General features: G+C 39.9%; 1 protein-coding gene across 1 annotated transcript in view; it reads left to right on the plus strand.

Annotated features, from left to right (window-relative positions):
* Positions 1–18,783, plus strand: part of ptpn4a (protein tyrosine phosphatase non-receptor type 4a) — a 189,445-nt gene that overhangs the window by 122,813 nt on the left and 47,849 nt on the right. Inside the window, exons 11-12 of the mRNA XM_061926597.1 lie at positions 14,752–14,815; positions 18,357–18,529. Of these exons, the coding sequence (XP_061782581.1) occupies positions 14,752–14,815; positions 18,357–18,529 (237 nt within the window). The remainder of the gene's footprint in view (positions 1–14,751; positions 14,816–18,356; positions 18,530–18,783) is intronic.

Raw genomic sequence — 18,783 nt, forward strand, 5'->3', positions numbered from 1 at the left:
CAGCGCTGACACGCCAACAGCTGCTGTTATATGATCGTCTCTCTAGGGCAGGGGTCCCCAACCTATTTTGTGCCAGGGACCAGTTTAATGTGCCACGTGTGGCAGATAAATACTGCAAAAGTAAGGTCATGCAAAGTACAACTCACCATAAAGCTGCAAAGGACTGCAGATGGAAATGAGCTTTTGGCCACAATCTGGCACATTTACATTTTGCATTATTCATGAATGCGCATTGTCCCACGAAACAAAGATGTAACAGTTAGGGCTGTGAATCTTTGAGCACCACACGATTCGATTCGGTTCGATTCTTGGGTGGTAACGATTCGATTCAAAATCTATTATTTTTAAAAACATTGGGTGCCAGTTCTATGATTAGCTACATTCCTCCATAAAATAAACAACTGTGATAAATGTCAATGTGACTTAAAAAAACTGGTTTTGTTTAATAAAATTCTAACAAAGTATTTAATGAGGTCAAACACAAATAAGGCAACAAGAGAAGTATCCAACACTTCTCTTTTCTAAAATAAATCTGTACAGCAGATATGATCACCTACATCAGGGGTCGGCAACCTTTACCAGTCAAAGAGCCATTTTGACCAGTTTCACAAATTAAAGAAAACAATGGGAGCCACAAAAATATTTTGAAATTTAAAATGAAATAACACTGCATACAAAGTTTTTTTTTGTGCTTTGTGCTATGTATAAACCAAGGGTCTCAGACACGCGGCCCACACCTTAATATGAAAATTGAATGTTAGTGCGGCCCGCGAGTTTTATATGAATGGCGCTTGACAGCGTCATACTTGTCAACTCTCCCGATTTTTCCGGCAGACTACGAATTTCAGAGCAACTGTTCTCTCGAACGTTCCGTGATGGTACAGCATTTAGCGCCCACTACAACCAGCGTGCTGGCCCAGCCACACGTTGTATGGGGCTTCTGCTTGCTCACGTAAGTGACAGCAAGGCATACTTGGTCAACAACCACACAGGTTACACTGACGGTGGCGGTATAAAAAACTTTAACACTCTTACTAATAATGCGCCACACTGTGAACCCACACCAAACAAGAATGACAAACACATTTCGGGAGAACATCTGCACCGTAACACAACATAAACACAACAGAACAAATACCCAGAATCTCATGCAGCCCTAACTCTTCCGGGCTACATTATACACCCCCGCTACCAAACCCCGCCCACCTCAACCGACGCACAGGGGGGGGTGTTGATGTGTGAGGGAGCAGGGTTGGGGTGGGGGTGGGGTTTGGTGGTAGCAGGGGTGTATAATGTAGCCCGGAAGAGTCAGGACTGCATGGGATTCTGGGTATTTGTTCTGTTGTGTTTATGTTGTGTTAAGGTGCAGATGTTCTCCCGAAATGTGTTTGTCATTCTTGTTTGGTTTTGGTTCAAAGTGTGGCGCATTATTAGTAAGAGTGTTAAAGTTGTTTTATATGGCCACCGTCAGTGTAACCTGTGTGGCTGTTGACCAAGTATGGCTTGCTGTCACTTACGTGTGCAAGCAGAAGATGCATATAACAAGAGGCTGGGCTGGCACGCTGTTTATACAGATTGTAGAGGGCGCTAAATGCTGTACCATCATTGCACGCCCTTATTCTTATTGTAAGGGTGAAAACTGGAGAATATTAATCCCGGGAGTTTTCTGCGAGAGGCACTGAAATCCGGAAGTCTCCCGGGAAAATCGGGGGGGTCGGCAAGTATGCAGCTGAGCCGCATCAGAGTGATCAAAGAGCCGCGGGTTGCCGAACCCTGACCTACATCAACAATATGATTTGCCTTAGTGGCTGGACAGGACATATGAAAATAATCACTCAAACAAGTACGAGCTAATATTGATATAAAGCCACAGACAACTGCTCTTCCAAATGGCCTCAACATGGTGCAGCAATACACAAAAGTTATTTGCGTGTTCTTGATACGAGCAAGTGGAATGACTTGGTTAACAACTCCACCTTTTAAGGCTGCTTCTACACTAAGCCGTCTAAGGTTATACAAGGTATATACCACCTAACCTTATGTTAAGTTAATGGGTACTAGGGATGTCCCGATCCAGGTTTTTGCACTTCCGATCCGATACCGATATTGTTTTTGCACTTATGATCCGATACCGATACTGACCGATACTGGCCTATCCGAGCATGTATTAAAGTTTAAAGTTATTTAGCCTACTTAGTTGTCAGAATCATGTTGAAAAGGGTTTTAGTACTCTTGATAACAACTAGCCAGCTGAATTAGGGGAGTTTGAATAATACACAATGGTTGGTAACAAGAAACTGACCTGTTTTTTCAAGGATAAACACAAAATAGACAAAATTATACATGACAAACAGAAATGGCATCATTGAAATAGGGTTGGGCGATATGGCCTTTTTTAAATATTGCGATATTTTAAGGCTATATTGCGATACACGATATATATCTCGATATTTTGCCTTAGCCTTGAATGAACACTTGATGCATATAATCACAGCAGTATGATGATTCTATGTGTCTACATTAAAACATTCTTCTTCATACTGCATTAATATATGCTACTATTAAACTTTCATGCAGAGAGGGAACTCACAACTAAAAAAAATCACTATTTTTTTCATACGGTGTTGATCTGGAAATGTTTGCCTCGGCATTTTGATGGTGTGGGCGTGTGGCACTGAACGGAGATAAGCGTCTCAACAGATGTTACAATATTTGAACAATGATGACGAAAACTGTTTTCTCTGTCGTGTCCGTGTGTCGAAAATTGTTATGCGCTTATTTTTTTATTTGATTTTGTGCGTGGCATAGATTTGCCGTGCGCAGAGGACGCTTGAGCAGGCGCGCACCTCAGCGGCTGCGCTAGCATCACAGCTAACGTTAGCCATGCCGCTACCTCTCTGCTCGGGGAGGGCGTATACGTATGTGACGTATGACGTGACAGTATGTGACGTGTGTAAGAAGGTGCGCTTGCTGTCTGTGAGAGGGAGACACAGGAAAGAGTGAGAAGAGCCTGTCGTGTAATGCCAACTGCGTGAGAATCCACAGACCTGTGGATGTGTTGAAGGTGTGCTGGAAAATGCGGAACCGAAATTAGGGAGCAGCAGAAAAGTGGAATGTATTATTTAAATCAGTGCGTTGGAAAACACGGACCGGAGTTTTTTTAAAACTGGATCTGGATCGGCATTTTCCCATGCCTTGCCGATACGCATTTTTTTGCAAATATCGGCGTCCGATCCGATCCAAATATCGGATCGGGACATCCCTAATGGGTACTGACAAATGTATGATCATATTTAAGTAAATTAATTCTGGTTATATTTATTCAAACTCGTATGGTGGCCATTTTATATTAATTTGTCAGCGCCTAAAAAACATGTTTTTAAATCAAACGACGCCACTGCATTGATGATCCCATCAAATATACCGTACGCGGTTGTGTTTTTAAACAGAAGCAAGGGAGTACACTGCTTCCCCAATGGTATGATTGAGTTATTTACTTACATTCCAATCAAAATCATTCTTCTAGTAGCTGCTTGATGGATATGGCAAAATGTTTCTCTTGTGGGACAATGACAATGGGTGTTTGTAGCGGAGAAAAGTAGCTGCTAACCAGACATAAATAGATATGATACCAATAAAGAAGACTGCAGTCTTAAAGCTTTCGCTGCCTGGACCAAATTATCCTTGTTTGCTGAAATATCTTGCACTGTATGTTAGACGGACATACCATTTCAATCACAGCCCAAGAAACTCCCTCATATATTTATGCTGTGGTGTGATTCAGCGTGGGATACTACTTATGATCTGTAGGCCAACAGATTCAATTACACTTTTTGGGCTCCAAGGTGAGAGCTTGTACTCTGAGAGCAGCACTGTATGTTAGACGGACATACCAGTTCAATCACAGCCCAAGAAAATCCCTCATATATTTATGCTGTGGTGTGATTCAGTGTGGGATACTACTTGTGATCTGTAGGCCAACAGATTCAATTACACTTTTTGGGCTCCGAGGTGAGAGCTTGTACTCTGAGAGCAGCACAGAACCTGCCAACTCTGCGTGTCGACGAGGGACAGGATTTAGTTCGAAGACTCTTAAATCCTTTGATATATTAATTCTGGGCACTTATTTATCATCGTTAGGTGCCATCGAATCCCAGCAGGTCGACAATCCTGAGGCTACACTTCTCACCACTCTGATGCATTTATAACATTTCTGTTGAGTCCAGTCTTTGATGCTGTCAGTCCAGGTTGTGCTTGGTCTACCGCTACCATGTTTACTATTCAACATTCTCTTTACTAGCAATCTCTGAAGGTTGTTTCCTCTAGCAATACGACCAAAGTAGGCTAAACATGCTACACTTCACACTATAAGGCTCGAAAGGGCACTTGATTTTGGGTGCTGGGTAACCCATTTTTTACTGGACGTAGGTTTTGTTTACTAGGCCGTACTGTACACGCGGTAATGTGAGTGAGCGCAACAAACTTTAATAAAATGTGTCGTAATCAAGCGATTGCACCAAGAAAGCTGTACCCTATTCCAAAGGCTCACTACCTCAGAAAAATATCTTAAATTGGTGGAATTGATCCCTATGAAACAAGAGTTTCATACCTTTGAAGAATTTCAGAATGCAAAGTTTAAGGCTCATTGTCTGCAGTTCAAATTGTGCTTACCGGAATCTACGGCTTTTTTTTATGTGTTTGATATAAGGCTGCAGCTAACGATTATTTTTCTATCGATTAATCTATAGATTTTTTTTTTTCCGATTAATCGGTTAATCTATAGATATTTTTTTTTTCGATTAATCTACGGATTATTTTTCCTTTTACTGATTATTTTTTTATTTAAAATGAAGATGAAAAAATAAATGTAGGCCAGTTTTATCAAAAGGCATGGCTTTTATTTACAAAAAAAAAAAAGTATGGCCAATCAGTCAACATTGCCAACAACATGACAAAATATTCTGTAACAATGTAAACATTTAAACCTTTTAACATTTAACAAAATTAAAAGTAGCTTATTTGCTTTTTAATGTGCAAATATAAAATAAACATACAGTGCAAATGTTAATATTCTGCAATAGTATAAGCATTTCAAAAGTAAAAGTATTGCTTATTTTGCTTTAAAATGTGCAAAAATAAAGATAAACATCCAATACAAAAAAGTGCGTATTTCCTTGAATTGGCGCCGGGTATATAGCATTCGCATGCCTCGAATTACTGCCGGGTCAAACTCGTTTCGCAAAATAATTAGCGCATGCTTGGCTTTACCACCAGCTCAGGATTAACGCCGGATCAAACTCGTTTCGCAAAATATTAATTTTATTAGCGCATGTCAGGAATTTTCGCCGGGTCAAACTCGTCACGTCATGAGTGACACTTAACCTGTCATCATTTTCAAAATGGAGGAGGCTGATTTCAATAATTTGAAATCGCATAAAGGGAAGAAGATTAAGAGCTATTCAGTAGGATTTAAGGTCCAAGCTATTGAATATGCTAAAAAGAACAGTAAGGAGCTATATTTTATTAATATACCGTAGCTGCGTGTGTCAAATATGAGTCATTAAATGACTCCCGCCTCCTGGTGGTAGAGGGCGCTAGTAATCCTTCTTGCGACTACCGGTACTGCAGAAGACCGGTGCTGCAGAAGAAGACAACAAGCAACAAGAGTGAGCAGTGATCGTTTGCTTGCACTTTTAACATGGAGGATTACATATCTAAAATAAAACACTTTTCTAAACTGGACTTTCAATGGAAGCAGGAGGTAATACTTAAAGGAATATCTCCATCGAGACAGAGAGACTTTTAAAACTGAAGAAAGATAAGGAAGACTTCTATAAACAAGTTATCGATGCTTTTGATCAGAAGCAGCTGCGCATGGACTCATAAGTAAAGGTAAGACCATAATAACATTTTTTTTTATTAAATGTGCTTTTCATGATGGTATCCTTACATCACTCAAATTTATAAGCGCAGGCCTAAATTTACCCCACGCCTTTTGGTAAGCGCAGGAGTGAGAAGAGGTTTTAAATTAATTAGCGCCCTGGCGGCTATTCAAGGAAATACGGTATGCGACGCGTCGACGCACAAAAACGGCGTCGACGTATTTACGTAATCGATGACGTCGACTACGTCGACGCGTCGTTTCAGCCTTAGTTTGAGATGGACTGAGGGAGGCCAACCTCATTTCATAAGCAGGTTTCCCCGCAAAAACAAGCCCATTATTACTTTTAAATGCATTGATCAGTGCGCTACTTCTCTGAAAAGAATACTCATTCGTAAACCGACAACATGGTTTTTTCCAAAACACTACGTTTGTCGGCCGCAGCTAGCTCGGCTAACGCTAACAGCCTACTAAATGCTACTTATGAAACGGAATAAAACATGCTTTGATTCAAATGTAGCAGTCTGAAAATGCCGTGAACACACCAACATGTACCAGGTGATGGCGTTAAAAGTCATGTTTGATTGTTTCACGGCTGCTATTTAGGCTCCTCTATTTTTTTTGGCTTTGGTTTCACGCTGAAAATGAGAAAAATCTCACCAAATCCTTTTTTTCCCCTGAAGTGATCATGACCACAATAGTGGCAGGAAATGATGCCGCACTTTCATGCCATGTTTTAAACTTGTTTAAAGAAAACTTAAGCACAGAGTCTTGCATTCAGTCATGTAAAAATGATTCAGACTCCAGCAAAACTCAGAATTTCAATGCAATGCGTTTCTATGTCACACTTACATGTCCTTTGAAACTTTTATTAGTAGATTGCACAGTACAGTACATATTTCGTACAATTGACCACTAAATGGTAACACCATAATACGTTTTTCAACTTGTTTAAGTCGGGGTCCACGTATATCCTATAAGAAGATATGCTAACCGCAAGCTAGAGTTCTTGAATGTAAACAAAGGTGGGTGATCGATACAAATATCGACACTAACGATACCAAGTAGAGCAGGGGTGCTCACACTTTTTCTGCAGGCGAGCTACTTTTCAATTGATCAAGTCGTGGGGATCTACCTCATTCATATATATAATTTACATTTACTTATTTATGAAATATATGTTTTTGTTAACAAGTTAAAGGTGTTTAATGATAATGCAAGCATGTTTAACACATATAGTTAATATTGTTAAAAAATTAAAGGTGTTTAATGATAATACAAGTATGTTTAATACATATAGTTAATGTTGTTAACAAGTAAAAGGTGTTTAAAGATAATACAATTATGTTTAACACATAGTTAATATTGTTAAAAAATTAAAGGTGTTTAATGATAATACAAGAATGTTTAATACATATAGTTAATATTGTTAACAACTTAAAGGTGTTTAAAGATAATACAAGCATGTTTAACACATATAGTTAATATTGTTAATAAGTTAAAGGTGTTTAAAGATAATACAAGCATGTTTAACACATATAGTTAATATTGTTAACAAGTTAAAGGTGTTTAAAGATAATACAAGCATGTTTAACACATATAGTTAATATTGTTAATAAGTTAAAGGTGTTTAAAGATAATACAAGCATGTTTAACACATATAGTTAATATTGTTAACAAGTTAAGGTGTTTAAAGATAATACAGGCATGTTTAACACATATAGATTCCTTTCTTTCATGAAGACAAGAATATAAGTTGGTGTATTACCTGATTCTGATGACTTGCATTGATTGGAATCAGACAGTGGTGCTAAAAACGTCCGCATTTTCATATGGAGGAGAAAAAAAGTCCTCATTTCTGTCCAATACCACATGAAAGTGGTTGGTTTTTGGCATCTTATTTGTCCAGCTTCCGTACTCCTTTGTATACACTTTACAAGAAATACATTGTCGGCAAACTCCGTAGCTTGCTAGCTTGTGCACGCCAGCTTTCTGAGACTCTTATTTTGGTAGCGCAGGCAAGATGAAGCAGCGCTTTTATTGTGCAACTGTGCAGTCGGTCTTTGGAGTTTTGACGACAGGTACGGCGCCAGAGTCTGTTGAAATAAAGTGTTTCTCGCCTTCCAGTCGGTAATTTTAATGAGCTGGCAGCAGCCAGCGTCATCTCAGAAGACCCTCGGGTGCCGTGAATGTCAATCAAGTGACGAAAGTGACGTCATAGTGAAGATTTATGATCGCTCATTTTTAGGACGATTTTTTTAATGCCTGGCTGGTGATCGACTGACACACCCTCTGAGATCGAGCAGTAGCTCGCGATCGACGTAATGAGCACCCCTGAAGTAGAGTAACCCAAGTATAGTATCAGTATATGGTCGATACTACAGTGTTTGAATCCATATTTTTTACCTTGGACACAAGAGGGTTTTATGGGCAAAATCCAAGGAATTTAGATAATAATAATTAGTCATTTAAATATCTAACTGTTAAGGAAATATTTTTCCACCTTCTGGTAAAATGCAATGCCTTAGAAGTTACTCTCTTGGGCGTTCGTTTGGCTTGAAGTGATAAACACAATGCTGTTATCCTGTTTTTTATCTGTAAGCACACACACACACATTTTGATTCTCTCTAGTTTTAATAGTGATAGGATGTACCAGGTGCGGATAGAGTGAGAGTGGCCCGAATGCAGCTGGGATAGGCTCCAGCCACCTCCGCGACCCCGATAGGGACAAGCGGTAGAAAATGGATGGAATGATGTACAAGTGTGTGTTGGACAGACAAGCGTGTGTGTGTTTGTGTGTGTGTGTTAGCCAGGCACTACCTCGCCATACCTGCAACCTCCGTGCCCAGCCAACGGGTATTTTCCACAGCTGGAGACATTGTAACTGCAAGCAGGTCTGCTCTTTCTGCAGACAATGTGGATAAACTGATTTTTCTGGCCAAAAACATGAAAATTGAGTGAAAGTCACCAGGGTTAAAGGCTGGGGGGGGAAGAAAAGTTAATCTGAGGCTGAGTTGACTTGAAACTGTTTAATGTTGCACTTTTTGTATGTAGAAGAAAAGTTTTGTCACTTTATTTAATCTGAGCAACAACTTGAAGCAGTTTAATGTTGCACTTTATATGTAGAAAGGTTTTGTTAAGAAACCAATTCTGAGCCTTATCTTATTTAGTTTTTATTTTATATATATTGACTGCATTAACCCTGGCAATCGACCCTGTGTGTGTATTAGAGATGCGCGGATAGGCAATTATTTAATCCGCAACCGCATCAGAAAGTCGTCAACCATCCGCCATCCACCCGTTTCTAACATTTGATCAGAACCGCACCCGCCCGTTGTTATATATCTAATATAGACGATGCAAGGCATTAGTGAGGTTATAAAGCTTTTGCCTGTTAAAGAAAGGAGACTGATCCAATGCAGCACAGACATTCGCGTGCCACGCTGTCACGACCCAGACGCACACCAGTGCGCAATCATATGGGAGCCGCGCTGAGCGCACCTCCAAGCGCGTCTCGCTGCCGGCGACGGCCGGGTATGGGCCCGACGCTCCAGCGCCATCCATTTTCAGGGCTAGTTGATTCGGCAGGTGGGTTGTTACACACTCCTTAGCGGGTTCCAACTTCCATGGCCACCGTCCTGCTGTCTATATCAACCAGGGTGAGCCCTACCCCTTTCGTGAGCGCACTGCGCGCGGAGTGACCCCTGTTACGCGCCCCCGGCAACAGGGGTGGCGGGCAGGTAAGCTGCGCGGGCGGAGCGCGCGGAGTGACCCCTGTTACGAGCCCCCGGCCACGGGGGTGGCGGACAGGTAAGCTGCTTACCTGCTGCGCGTGACGCCGGCCGCGGCGAAGGCGGACGAGGCGGGGTGTCGGTGCGGTGGGCGCGGTGGTGACCCTGGACGTGCGTCGGGCCCTTCTCGCGGATCGCCTCAGCTACGGCTCCCGGTGGGGCCCTCTCGGGGGAAGGGGCCTCGGTCCCGGACCCCGGCGAGGCGTCCCTTCTCCGCTCCGTAAAAGTGTCCATCTCTTCTTTTTTTTTCTTCTGTTGTGGCATATGCAGCAGGTGCCTGCTCGTTTTTCATATGTGGGTAACAACATTTAACTATGTATATATATTTCCCAATTGGTTTAACTGCCACCCGCCTGAATCTATTTAAAATCAAAACATTTTTTATTTCAACCGCCCGACCCGACCCGACCCGCGGATAAAATCTAATTTTTTTTAATTTCATCCGCCCGATCCGCGGATAATCCGCAGACTACGCGGTTGTGCCCGCAAACCGCGCATCTCTAGTGTGTATGTTAAAAGGATAAAGCCATTGTTTACACATTTTGATAAATAGATAACCAGAAAATGTATATTTTGTTTTTTTCTTACTGTACCGAAAATGAACCGAACCGTAACCTCTAAACCGAGGTACGTACCGAACCGAAATTTTTGTGTACCGTTACACCCTTACCAAACACTTTATTGTCAGTTCTTAAAACACGGTATGCATTATAAACCCAAGTTCTGGAAATAAACAGTTGTATGAAGGTTAAGAAGAAGGTGAGTTTAGTTGTGGTGAAGAAGGAGCTGAGCCGGAAGGCAAAGCTCTCAATTTACCGGTCGATCTACGTTCCCATCCTCACCTATGGTCATGAGCTTTGGGTTATGACCGAAAGGACAAGATCACGGGTACAAGCGGCCGAAATGAGTTTCCTCCGCCGGGTGGCGGGGCTCTCCCTTAGAGATAGGGTGAGAAGCTCTGCCATCCGGGAGGAGCTCAAAGTAAAGCCGCTGCTCCTCCACATCGAGAGGAGCCAGATGAGGTGGTTCGGGCATCTGGTCAGGATGCCACCCGAACGCCTCCCTAGGGAGGTGTTTAGGGCACGTCCGACCGGTAGGAGGCCGCGGGGAAGACCCAAGACACGTTGGGAAGACTATGTCTCCCGGCTGGCCTGGGAACGCCTTGGGGTCCCACAAAAAGAGCTGGACGAAGTGGCTGGGGAGAGGGAAGTCTGGGCTTCCCTGCTTAGGCTGCTGCCCCCGCGACCCGACCTCGGATAAGCGGAAGAAGATGGATGGATGGATGGAGTTTAGTTGTTATTGTTTTAAAGCTGGAGAGGAATTTATACTGAGTCTGAGTTAGTGATGTTCTTAACAGTTGTCTCAAAGTATAGTCTCATTACATTTTTTTTATGTATTCCATTATCCCAGAAATTAAGGCTGTGACCATCTGCCACAATGTCATCACTTCTCTACCTTTCTTCTTTGAAATGGAGTTCATTTTCTTTACTCTAAATGCAATTCCAGACGAAGACATTTTGGGGGGGTTTTAATTTCCTTTTTTCAATTTCTCTTTGCAGCAAACAGCCAAACAAATAAGGCACACTTAGATAGGCATGACTCATGCTCGGCCTCGGCGTGCATGTATGCGCATGTGAAATATATTTAGCGGCGAGTGATGAGCCAGAGCAGCCACAGAGCTCTAGGAAGGGATTATGTTACGCCGCGGCTCATCAGCACACCTCTTAACTGCGCGTGTGATTTAAACTTAATGTTGCAACATGACTGCTTCTGGAGCTGCGAGGAAAGAAGGAACCACTTGAAAAACCGCACGGTCCACAGCTATGTGCGTCTAAAGAAAACGCGCACAGAAGTCTGAGACTGTGGCGGTCAAAAAATGTCAACAATTTTAGTTTCAGTAGCGACTTAAGGGACAGAAGCTGTGAGCCGCCTGACCTCAGTCAGCGCAGTTTTCTTTCTAAGGAATATGTGCTTCATGTTTATTTTAGCCGATTATAATTAAATTGCAATCGTCTTGCTTGTGGAAGCGTGGACATTGAAATTTAAGACAAGTAATCAGACAGTAAGAGACACTAGAGCAGTTTTTTTTTTTTTAAATGTCAAGTTATATAAAGTAGGTTAAGCCTGTCATTGTGAGTTATAGCAGACTTGGGCAAACTACAGCCCGTGGGCCAAATACATCTCCATAAGATTTTAATCCGGCCCTCTGGATGTTTACAAATATTTTTTTTTTTTTAGCTATTGACGAGTATTCTGTCGAGCAATGCATCCCCCAACTATTTGTGCATCCCTTCCGCGACTGCACATGCGTGTGAATCAATCAATCAATCAATGTTTATTTATATAGCCCTAAATCACAAGTGTCTCAAAGGGCTGGAATGTAGAAGGAATTGTTCAATCTGTTAACTAAATAAGGCTAGACACAAGTGCTGGACAATTAATCATAGTTTGATTTTGATTATGGCTTCTCACGATCATTAAATGTTATAATCATGGGGGGAAAAAACTATTATTGGGCCGCGCAACGTGAAACAAATGAGTGAGTAAAAAGTCCACGTCTTCTAGAAGTTTGGGATCTCACCACGGTTGCTACTTTTTATTAGAGATGTCCGATAATGGCTTTTTTGCCAATATCCGATATTCCGATATTGTCCAACTCTTAATTACCGATTCCGATATCAACAGATACCGATTTATACGGCGTGGCGAAGTTGGGAGAGTGGCCGTGCCAGCAATCTGAGGGTTACTGGTTCAATCCCCACCTTCTACCATCCTAGTCACGTCCGTTGTGTCCTTGAGCAAGACACTTCACCCTTTCTCCTGATGGGCCTGGTTAGCGCCGTGCATGGCAGCTCCCGCCATCAGTGTGTGAATGTGTGTGTGTGAATGGGTGAATGTGGAAAATAGTGTCAAAGCGCTTTGAGTTCCTTTAAAAAAAGGTAGAAAAGCGCTATACAAGTACGACCCATTTACCATATACAGTTGTGGAATTAACACATTATTATGCCTAATTCTGTTGTGATGCCCCGCTGGATGCATTAAACAATGTAACAAGGTTTTCCAAAATAAATCAACTCAAGTGATGGAAAAAAGTGCCAACATGGCACTGCCATATTTATTATTGAAGTCACAAAGTGCATTATTTTGTTTAACATGCCTCAAAACAGCAGCTTGGAATTTGGGACATGCTCTCCCTGAGAGAGCATGAGGAGGTTGAGGTGGGTGGGGTTGGGGGGCTGAGGGGTGGGGGTGGGGGGGGGGGGGGTAGTTGCAGGGGGTGTATATTGTAACGTCCCGTAAGAGTTAGTGCTGCAAGGGCTTCTGGGTATTTGTTCGGTTGTGTTTATGTTGTGTTACAGTGCGGATGTTCTCCTGAAATGTGTTTGTCATTCTTGTTTGGTGTGGGTTCACAGTGTGGCGCATATTTGTAACAGTGTTAAAGTTGTTGATACGGCCACCCTCAGTGTGACCTGTATGGCTGTTGACCAAGTATGTATTGCATTCACTTGTGTGTGTGTGTGTGTGAAAAGCCGTAGATATTATGTGATTGGGCCGGCACGCAAAGACAGTGCCTTTAAGGTTTATTGGCGCTCTGTACTTCTCCCTACGTCCGTGTACACAGCGGCGTTTTGAAAAGTCATACATTTTACTTTTTAAAACTGATAACGATAATTTTGAAACCGATACTGATAATTTCCGATATTACATTTTAAAGCATTTATCGGCCGATATTATCGGACGTCTCTACTTTTTATAGTTTGCCTTATCAATAATCACTAAACTCAACAACAAAACTAAGGTCATATGATATCTGCATTTACGTTTCCGCGAACGGATTCAAAGAAATTGGTCAATAAAACGGAATCCGCTGATAAAGGCAGGATAATACCAGGGAGATTGACATAAATGTGAGTGAAATGCTGTCTTTGTGGAAAAAAGGAACATTTGTTTGGGAAAATAGTGTGTAAATAGAGACCCACAACACATCTCATCTGCTTGTGTTGTTGTGAACGACATCATCAATTTAGGATCAACAGAAAAACATAACAGCAGTCGCAACTTAAAGCGTTCTCTTTTTTTTATTATTATTATTATTTTTTCCCTATATAAACATCCTCAAGTCGCCTCAAAACTGGTCGAACTCAACAGCAGCACACTTCTCCCCCTTCACAATAACAGCGCTGTGCGTAACATCCGGTCTGACTGGGCTCACAAAATAAAAGTACTTATTGGTACATTTACACATTCATTATGCTTTGACTTCAAATATTAGTCAAAATTGTCCTAAGATAAAACATTGAATTAAAAACTAAACGGAAATATTTAGTTTTCTTATAGTGCTATTTTATTTATTTATTGCTGTTAGTTATTCTACTTGTTTATTCCTTACTAATTTATACCCGTTGTTCTTTTTCATTTCATTTAAAGTTGAGTTTTGGTGGTGCAAAAAACACTCATGTTTTCAAATTAATGAATAACCGTGTTATTAATCATAATTTTAATATCAATCAAAATAATCATGATTATTATTTTTGCCATAATGGTCCAGCCCTACCTACTATATACTGTATTTATTAATCTACATGATTTACGCTACAATTTATTCAATGAAGGAAATGTACGATGTATTACTTTATGGTGCACTAATAATGAGCAGTAGATTATTTCAACAGGCTTATCCGTATCAATAACATTTAATTGTCAACAAATACAAAAAATATCAGTCTTCATATGGTCAATAAAACTTTCTTATATCGACATATAATGCCATGTGGCACACTTACGGTTTACTATTAGTTATGGCTGTCTTCAACTAAGCATTGTCACAGTTTAATAGGGCTGCAACTAACGACTATTTTCATAATTGAGCAGTCATCGATTATCTTAACGATTAGTCGACTAATCGGCTCAATTATGTCTCAAATTTAGCCATCTATTTAGGCATGTGCTAACTAACAAATATGACTAATTCATTCATAAATATGTATTTATACTCAAACTGTGCTGTTCTCATATATAAGCATTGTCTTTTTATCGCTGCAACTAATCTATTTTTTTTTTTTTTTTCTTGCTTCCAGGTTGAAAATCGTGAAAATCTCCTTCAAGTGCAAACAGTTCTTCATCCAGTTGAGGAAAGAGACAGTGAGTGCACACATACTTCATACTTGCCAACCTTGAGACTTCCGATTTCGGGAGGTGGGGGGGGGGGGTTAGGGCGGGGACCGGTGCGTGGTTGGGGGCGTGGTTAAGAGGGGAGGAGTATATTTACAGCTAGAATTCACCAAGTCAATTATTTTATGTGTATGTATATATATATATATATATATATATATATATATATATATATATAAGAAATACTTGACTGTCAGTGAATTCTAGCTATAAATATATATTTCTTTTATTATATATATAAAAATAAGAGAAATACTTGAATTTCAGTGTTCATTTATTTACACATATACACACACATAACACTCATCTACTCATTGTTGAGTTAAGGGTTGAATTGTCCATCCTTGTTCTATTCTCTGTCACTATTTTTCGAACCATGCTGAACACCCTCTCTGATGATGCATTGCTGTGTGAAATGCACTAGATGGCAGTATTGTCCTGTTTAAGAGCGTCACAACATTGCTGTTTAGGGCAGACGAACTGCTTTACGGTAGAGGAAAACACGTCACTCAGGTCCGCATGGAGCTGGAGGGGGCGTGGCCTCCAGCTCCGCCTGAATTTCGGGAGATTTCCGGGAGAAAATTTGTCCCGGGAGGTTTTCGGGAGAGGCGCTGAATTTCGGGAGTCTCCCGGAAAATCCGGGAGGGTTGGCAAGTATGACATACTTGGATGCAAATTATTTTATTAAAGTGCATTTAGCACTTGGAATTAGGGGTGAGCAATGTAGAGGTGTGACTCTTTGGCACCTATCGATTTCATCCCATTCAGATTCCTGGGGTGACCATTCGGTTCAGAATTGATCCTGGATTCACCACAATTCTCGATTCAAATCGATTCTCGCAATGTTTTATTTAGTATAACAATTGTAATTCAACTTTTTCAAAACAGAAAAGCTCCTTTTGGTTGCGTTGAGATTCCCTAAAAACGTATTTTTAAAGATTGACCCCTAAAAAAAAAAAAAGAAATTAAATTTTTTTTTTTTTTTTTTTTTTTTAGTAGTTTTTGGAAAATTATGAATCGATTTAGAATTGGGTTGAATAAGAATGACGATTTGGATGTGAATCAATTTTTTGTGCACTCCTCGGTTCCGACTCTTTTAAGAGGCATCGTCAAAAATGTACTATAACATTCTTACAGCGCTTTTTTAAAGCCGTTCATAAATATGAACTTTCAGTTTATTTTTGAAAAGCTCTTAACACATATAAACATATTCTGTTAATGTGTTAGAGATAGAGGTGTGTGTGTGTGTGTGTTTGTGTGTGTATACTGTATGTGTATAAATGTGTATACATGTATATATGTGTGTGTCAAAGTTAGGGATGCAACGATATGAACATTTTATATTACGGTTATTGTGACCAAAATGATCACCATTAATTTTATCGCAATATTACTGAATGTGCTTAAAAAGTACTTTTACACAAAGTGAAATCTTAAGATTTTTTTGAAATAACTAAAACAAATAGACACACGGTTAGAAAGCCTGTATTTTGCATTTATTGTGTTTCTTATGCTTCACTGATAGTTTGTTTGATCTTTTTTAATGGCTGAACTTTTATTGTTTAAAATGTTTGTATATATGGTAGCACTTAAGGCTTTATTTAAATGAAAAGTGTGTTGCAAATCAAATCTATTATCATTTTTTATATTTATGGGCGGGCGCTCTACTCTTTGAAAGTTCTACTCTTTCCACAACTAGGGTTGTATGGTATACCGGTATTAGTGTAGTACCATGATACTAATGAATCATATTTGGTACTATACCGCCTCTAAAAAGTACCAGTCCCCCACCCCCTGAAACACTGAAACGCACTGAGGAAGAGGTGCTTCAAGACATGGCTAGCTAGCTCGCGGCTAAAGTCCATCCGCAATCTGCAGTGTTGTAGCGACTTCTAAATCACTAATACTCGCCTCCATGGCGACTAATAAAGTAAGTTTCTTACAAGTATCATCCCTGCAGGACGAGGAATTGCTAAACATGCTTCACTACACACCGTAGCTCACCAGTGTCACAATGTAAACGAACGCCATTGGTGGATTTACACCTGACATCCACTGTAATGATACCAAGTACAGCAGCGTATCTAGTGGATACTACTATGATTACATCGATATTTTTTAGCATCCAAAACTAATGTAAAGTATCCAAACAACAGAAGAATAAGTGATTATTACATTTTAACCATACTTGCCAACCCTCCCGAATTTTCCGGGAGACTCCCGAAATTCAGCGCCTCTCCCGAAAAACTCCCGGGACAAATATTCTCCCGAAAATCTCCCGATTTTCAGCCGGATCTGGAAGCCACGCCTCCTCCAGCTCCATGCGGACCTGAGTGAGGACAGCCTTTTTTCATGACGGGAGGACAACAGGGTGACAAGAACTAAATCATCCAGACTAGAGATAAATTGTATTATTATGTTTATTTTACCTAAAAATAAATATATTTATTAATTTAAAAAAAATAAATTAATAATAATAATTTTACTATATTTTGCTAAAAACATCCAAATTAATTGTATTTTTATTTGTATTTTTTCGTGACTCCTTATTACATCCAGCCATAGAATTATACACTAAAATAAGCATATTTCAAATAATTGATTTTAAATTATCATAATAATTCATTTAAAATGACCATATTAAATTATTAAAATAATTGCTTGTTTATCAACAACTTTAGCATTTTATTCATTACATTTTGAAGCTCTCAGAAGCCAAGTTATGTTATATTCCTTAAGATTTATTTATGCAAGTTTGAAGTATCAATTATCTAAACACAGTTTTGTTTGCATATTTTCAGGATGTAGATATCTACATATATATATATATATATATATATATATATATATATATATATATATATATATATATATATATATATATATATATATAATATGTATGAAATACTTGACTTGGTGAATTCTAGCTGTCAATATACTCCTCCCCTCTTAACCACGCCCCCCCCACTCCCCCACCCCCGAACACGCCCCCACCCCCCGAAATCGGAGGTCTCAAGGTTGGCAAGTATGATTTTAACAGAAGTGTAGATAGAACATGTTAAAAGAGAAAGTAAGCAGATATTAACAGTAAATGAACAAGTAGATTAATAATTCATTTTCTACCACTTGTCCTTAATAATTTTGACAAAATAATAGAATGGAAAATGACACAATATGTTTCTGCATACGTCAGCAGACTAAATTAGGAGTCTTTGTTTGTTTACTTACTACTAAAAGACAAGTTGTCTAGTATATTCACTATTTTATTTAAGGACAAACTTGCAATAAGAAACATATGTTTAATTTACTGTAAGATTTTTTGTTAAAATAAAGCCAATAATGCTATTTTTTGTGGTCCCCTTTATTTAGAAAAGTATCGAAATACATTTCAAAATATTGGTATCTGGACAACTCTAGTCAGAACCCTGCGCAGTTGTCCGGACGAGGCCCCCGGTCCTTCATTCCTCAGACATCCTTAGTAATTGTTTTTTTCTGGTTTCCTTCCACTCAGAGTGAGACGCGGGAGACTCTGCTTGGTTTCAACATGGTGAACTACCGAGCCTGTAAGAACCTTTGGAAGGCCTGTGTGGAACACCATACCTTCTTCAGACTGGAACGACCCATCCCACCTCAGAAGAACTTCTTCTCGCATTATTTCACCCTGGGTTCAAAGTTTAGATACTGGTATGAGCAAACAGGACACATTGAACGACCGTTTACAGACAGCCTTTGAGATGAACACACTTCTTTCACTTGCATGCTACAGTACCTTCGACCACAACATCACCGTTGAATTGTCGGTAGTTCACCCAAAAAGAAAGTTGCCTAAAGTGTTTGTTTTCCAAATTGCAGTCTTATACTTCTGATGTTTCTCCTAATTTATCAAACACTACACAGGAGAAGAACATTTTAAAAGACTATTTCCAGTGTATCACAAC

Source organism: Nerophis lumbriciformis, linkage group LG31 (assembly GCF_033978685.3).
Source record: "Nerophis lumbriciformis linkage group LG31, RoL_Nlum_v2.1, whole genome shotgun sequence".
Lineage (NCBI taxonomy): Eukaryota > Metazoa > Chordata > Actinopteri > Syngnathiformes > Syngnathidae > Nerophis > Nerophis lumbriciformis.